At 42.4% G+C, this 5,900-nt stretch overlaps 1 protein-coding gene across 1 annotated transcript; it reads left to right on the top strand.

Annotated features, from left to right (window-relative positions):
• The first annotated feature begins 2,005 nt into the window (after positions 1–2,005).
• Positions 2,006–4,514, top strand: PCDHB1 (protocadherin beta 1). The gene has a single exon (XM_032850005.1). The coding sequence runs from the start codon at positions 2,006–2,008 to the stop codon at positions 4,460–4,462; it is 2,457 nt and encodes an 818-aa protein (XP_032705896.1). The 3' UTR covers positions 4,463–4,514.
• Positions 4,515–5,900: the final 1,386 nt, after the last annotated feature.

Genomic DNA, 5,900 nt, shown 5'->3' with positions numbered 1-5,900 from the left:
CTCTGTCAAATAAATAAATAAAATAAATCTTTAAAAACATACAGACAAAAAAAGAACACTGTCCAATCCACAAAAATTGATGCAATATGTTTCTATCCTGGCTGATACGTCAGTTACATCTTGTTTGCAAGTCACAGCTTTACCTCCTTTCTCCTACCTTCTGAGAATTATTAATACACTTGACCATAGTTATCAACTCCATTTCTGACCGCATCCCACCCAGAGTAGAGTCCTGCTTTACCCCCTACCCAAAGTCACCTTGCATGAGATTAAATACCCTAAGTCCTTTCTAACACCCTTTTACCGAGCTCTCTCATGATTATCTGGGGCGTGCAGTCTCTCTTGTTCCGCTAAGTCAGAAAATACAATTCTGTTTAATGACAGGTGAGTTCCTGATGCTCTGTAGCCAAAGGGTATTGACAATACTCTGGAATTCTCCATAGCAATGGAATGGATGAATGAGAATTAAACACAACGTCAGTCTCACCTTGAGCTACATACTGAAGGTAAGAAACTAGATTGAAAAGATTATCCACTATAAACATTTTTAAAAAGACTTTATTTATTTGACAGATATGACAAGTAGGCAGAGAGGCAGGCAGAGAGGGGGGAGGGAAGTAGGCTCCCTGCTGAGCAGAGAGCCCCATGCGGGGCTCCATCCCGGGATCCTGAGATCATGACCTGAGCCGAAGGCAGAGGCTTAACCCACTGAGCCACCTAGGCGCCCCTCTACTATAAATGTTATTATTTTTTTTACCATAGTAAAAAAATTACCGTCCATACATTTCGTTGTATACACTTTGATATGCAGCTTTTTAAGAGACAAAATTAAATTGTTTAGAGATGCACACTCAAGCCAAATGTTAAGATTTGTAATGGAGATTGAGGAATCTTTTTTGAGGTGGCTTATCATTCTTAAACATTTCATGATCCTATGGTTGTAAAGGAAACTCTGAACAAGTATCTCCCAAATTTCTATCTAGTCATTTTCAGGATATGTAAGTAGTCTCTTATTTCCTTTCAAATCCAAAGCCAAACAACTTCATTTCATTTGTCCACTATGTTATCAGGGAAGCAGAATAATATACTTATTAACAGCATAGACTCTGGAGTCAGACAAAATTAATTCAATTCCTTCTCTAATATTTATTCAGTAGGGGATCTTGGGAGAGTGACATAATATATCCAGTCTCAGTTTCTTTGCCTGTAAAAAAAGAAATACTAATGTGGACTTCATAGAGTTGTTGCAAGGATTACATTAAATAATGCGGGTAAACAACACAGTAAATATTACTGCCATCATAATCCTAAGTTTCAAGCCCTGCTTCCTGAGTATGTGAGAGTTTTGGGAAAGGAGTGGATTTGTGCAAATCAAGAGCCTAGTTGGCCAGTTACCCTATCAGTATATCTACTGGATACCAGTTTCCTGAAAGAAACATCCGGCTCTTTTGTTTTTCCTACCTATCACTTTCTCTAGTTCCCCGACCCTCGCAGCAGTTCATTTGGCTCCAGGATCTTTTTGCTTCTCCCTTAATCTCAGGGCGGACTGTGCGCAGTATGCAAAGTAGCTTGCTTACTCAAGCTTTGCGGGTTGCTGCAGCGGCCCCAGCCGCCTCGCAGATAGGTGACTTCAGCTTGAGTGAGTATCCTCATTGGCTTCTTAATTCCCAAGGACTGTTTCTCTGAAAGGGAATTAAAAGGCGGGTAAGAGTCAGCCGTTGCTTCAGCAACAACTTGCATCCACTACCTAATCTCCGGAATGAGAACATACCTATTAATACACTAGGTAGACTGGGGAGTTGAGTTGCTCAATGCAAATTTTCTTTCAAGTGCAAAACAGCTCACCGGGCGCGGCTAGCCCTTGGTGGCGCTGCAGTTGGAGACGGGCAAAGCTGACTGTCGCCGCAGACTGCTGCCGCAGTTGCAGCAACCTGTTGGCAGAAAAGTGAAGTCTATCCGCAACAGGTGGTGGGTGGCTGCTGCTAGAGTGTGCCTGTGAGAACGGATGGCGGTGGCGTACAGAAAACTCCTGCAGAGCAGGCAAGTAGGGTCTCTTCTCTTTATGTTGTGCGTATCTGTGGGGAGTGCGGCCACCATCCGCTATTCAGTGGCGGAAGAGATGGAGAGCGGTTCGTTTGTGGCTAATGTGGCTAAGGACCTGGGGCTGGAGGTAGGGAGGCTGGCTGCGCGCGGGGCGCGGCTGGTTTCCGAAGGCAACAAACTGCATTTCCGTCTCCACCGTAAGACCGGGGATCTGTTCGTGAAGGAGAAACTGGATAGGGAGTCACTGTGTGGCAAAGCTGACCCGTGCGTCCTGCACTTTGAAATAGTCCTGATGGAGCCGCTGCAGTCCTTTCGGGTCGAGGTCAGGGTATTTGATATCAATGACAATGCCCCAATTTTCCTGAACAAGGAGCCGCTTTTAAAGATTCCAGAGAGCACGCCTCTGGGTTCACGTTTTCCTCTGCAGAGCGCCCAGGATTTGGACGTGGGCCTCAATGGTCTTCAAAATTACACCTTGAGCCGCAATGCATATTTCCACCTGCACACCCGCTTTCGCAGCCATGGGCCCAAATATGCTGAGCTGGTCCTGGATAAGCCCTTGGACAGAGAGGACCAGCCTGAAGTCAACTTGACAATTACAGCGGTGGATGGCGGGTCCCCACCCAAGTCGGGCATCGCGCACATCCGCGTGGAGGTTCTGGATGTCAATGACCATGTGCCTCAGTTCTCTAGGCTGGTGTACCGCGCTCAGGTACTGGAAAATAGCGCCAACGGTTCCTTGGTGGCCACTGTGAGTGCCACAGACCTGGACGAGGGCTCCAACAAAGAAATCACTTATTCCTTGGCTCAAAACCCAGAAGCAGTTCTCCAAACATTTCAGGTTGACTCTCACACTGGAGAGGTTCGACTGAGGGGGCCCCTAGATTTTGAAGCTATTGAAACATATGATATTGACATTCAAGCCACCGATGGAGGGGGCCTCTCTGCCCACAGCAAAGTCCTGGTGGAAGTGGTGGATGTTAATGACAATCCTCCTGAGGTGACCGTTTCCTCTGTGTCCAGTCCTCTCCCTGAGGATTCCCCACTACAAACTGTAGTGGCCCTTTTCTCTATTCGAGACCGGGATGTTCGGGTGGGAGGAAAAATCACCTGTTTCCTCAGAGAAGACCTTCCTTTTGCGGTCAAACCGACTTTCCGGAATTCTTACTCATTGGTTACTGACAGAGGCTTGGATCGGGAAGAGGTTTCGGGCTACAACATCACTGTTGTTGCCATGGATACTGGACCACCCAGTCTGTTCACAGAAACTGTGATTGAGGTGTTAATAGCTGACATTAATGATAATCCCCCAGTATTTCAGGAAGACTCCTACATTTTGACTGTTCAAGAAAACAACAGCCCAGCAATTTTTATTGGCAAAGTTCATGCTGAGGATCTAGATTTGGGTGAGAATGCTCAAGTAACATATACTCTGCTGCCTCCACAAAGTGGAGATTTATCCGTCTTTGCTTACATCTCCATAAATTCAGACAATGGGAAGCTCTATGCACTGAGAACCATGGATTATGAAGCCATTCAAAATTTTCAGTTTGTGGTAAAGGCAACTGATGGGGGCTTCCTCTCACTGAGTAGCCAGGTTACTGTCAGGGTGGTTGTTCTGGATGACAATGACAACCGCCCAATGATCTTGTACCCACTGCAGAATGGCACCTTACCCTGCAACGACCTGGTGCCCAGGTCTGCGGATGCAGGCTTCCTGGTGACCAAGGTAGTGGCTGTGGATGGTGACTCAGGTCAGAATTCTTGGCTTTCATATCATCTCCTTAAGGCCACTGACCCTGGGTTATTCTCTGTTCAACAACAAAATGGGGAAATCCGTACATTGCGGCAGATATCTGAAAGAGACCCCATGATTCAGAAACTGATCATTCTTGTTCAGGATCATGGCCAACCAGCTCTTTCCACTACTGCCTCACTCAACATCTTACTGGTAGATGGTTTTTCTGAACCCTATCTGCAGTTCCGGGATCCTTCCAAGAATCCTACAAGGGTAAATCCATCCACTAAATATTTGGTCATTTCTCTGGCTGTGCTTTCCTTTCTCTTTCTCTTCTCTGTCACAGTGATCTTTGGTATTCACATCTACCAGAAGGTTAAATACAGAGAAAAGTTCACAGTTCAAGAGCATTTCTATGATGACTGTAATTTCCCTAACAACCTGGTACAAAGAGGGGCAAATGGATCGTTATCTCAACCGTGTCCCTATGAAATGTGCTCAGCCACTGGCACCAGCAATAGTGAGTTTCAGTTTCTTAAACGCTTTATGCCCAACTTCCCCTTCCTGCATGGCACTGGAGAGACAAAAACAGAAGCTGGCTCCTGTTTACCACCAGACTCTAATAGGAATAGGTCTCAGGGGTCAGAGGACCATGGCCAAGTACCTGACAACAGTATGTAGTTTTTACTCATGAGCTATATGTAGGCATTATTTATGTCTCTCCCAAAAGTTCGTTAGTCCTGGCCCTAGAAATGCTTAGTTCCATAAAGATATCCTGTTATTTTGCCTTTAAATTATTTTCCATTAGATGGTTACATATGCATAGGGATGAAAACCAGGTCCTAGTTTTGATACATCAGGAAGCAATTAGATTTGAGAAGCAGAAATATATTTTATTATCACTCAGAAATTTTAGATTTTTGCCTCTCAGTATGTGGAGATCATCTTTGACTCAACATCTTGCCTGCCATCATTCATAACAATGCAAATGTCTGGTGAATGGTGGTCCTTATAGGTAATCAGATGGAAGGAAAGATAAAGAAAAAAAAAAAGGATTGACTTACTTGAGAAGGTGAGTAAAGGCAGATATAAGACCAAAGAGATTCAGTTCAGGAATGTTTCCCAAAAGTAAGTTACAGGTGATTTCTTAATGGTTGTTTAGGGCCTTAGGCAAGTCTCAAACCTCTCTTTATACACTAAAGTCTATTTCATTCCTTATCAGAGAGAAGTTATTTGAATGTGGGGAATGAAAGGTAGATGAGGGGAAAAACAAATTAGGCTTACTGTAGTTAACAAGTGCTAACACACAACTATAAAATAAAAAAGATATAAAGGAAAAAAATGATCATGAATACCAATTAAGTAGACTTAAGGAAAGATACATTGTCAGACATTACCAGATTTGATTTTTCAATTTTTTCAGTTTTATTGATATATAACTGACATATAGCACTGTGTAAATTCAAGGTATATGGCATAATGACTTGACTCACATGTATTGTGAAATGGTTACCAAAATAAGCTTAGTTAACAAACCTGTCCCTCAATTTGAGATTGCCTTTGTCTTCTTCAGATTAGATTTATGTTATGCATTATTGGGAAGACCACAGAAATGATACTGTATCCTTCTCAGTGCATCATTATTGGGGTACCTGATGTCAATGTGTCCTACTTAGCAGTAATATTAATCTTTATAAAAAATTGTGGTTAAAAGCAACATAAAATTTGCCATGTTAAACATTTTTAAGTATACAGTTATACTTAACATATAAAAATAGTGCTAAGGTGATATTAATTTCCATCACTTGGTTAAGATAATATCTGTAAAGTTTCTGCACTATAAAGTTACTGTTTTTTCTTGTAGTTAATAAATGCTTGGTGAGAGACACTTTGAAATTATGCAAATATCATGTTTCTCCTTAAACTTTTACCTGCTAATTTGAGTATCCATTACTGGATATTTCCTATGGCAATTAACACTATGCCATTAGAATGATAATTTTCTATTTCCATGATTCCTTTTACATTAATTAATTGAAATTCTTCTCCAAGAAAACTTTTCCTTTCTCCTCCACTTATTCATTATGTAGTTATTTTTTTAATATATAGACTCATGGGT

Source organism: Lontra canadensis, unplaced genomic scaffold (assembly GCF_010015895.1).
Source record: "Lontra canadensis isolate GAN:19392208 unplaced genomic scaffold, GSC_riverotter_1.0 scaffold290, whole genome shotgun sequence".
Taxonomy (NCBI): Eukaryota; Metazoa; Chordata; class Mammalia; order Carnivora; family Mustelidae; genus Lontra; species Lontra canadensis.
The sequence above is the reverse complement of the archived record's forward strand: the minus strand, read 5'-3'. Positions and strand labels throughout refer to the sequence as shown.

Bases quoted from the DNA above. Each gene is read 5' to 3' on its own strand.
- PCDHB1 (XM_032850005.1), top strand. From the start codon at position 2,006: ATGGCGGTGGCGTACAGAAAACTCCTGCAGAGCAGGCAAGTAGGGTCT.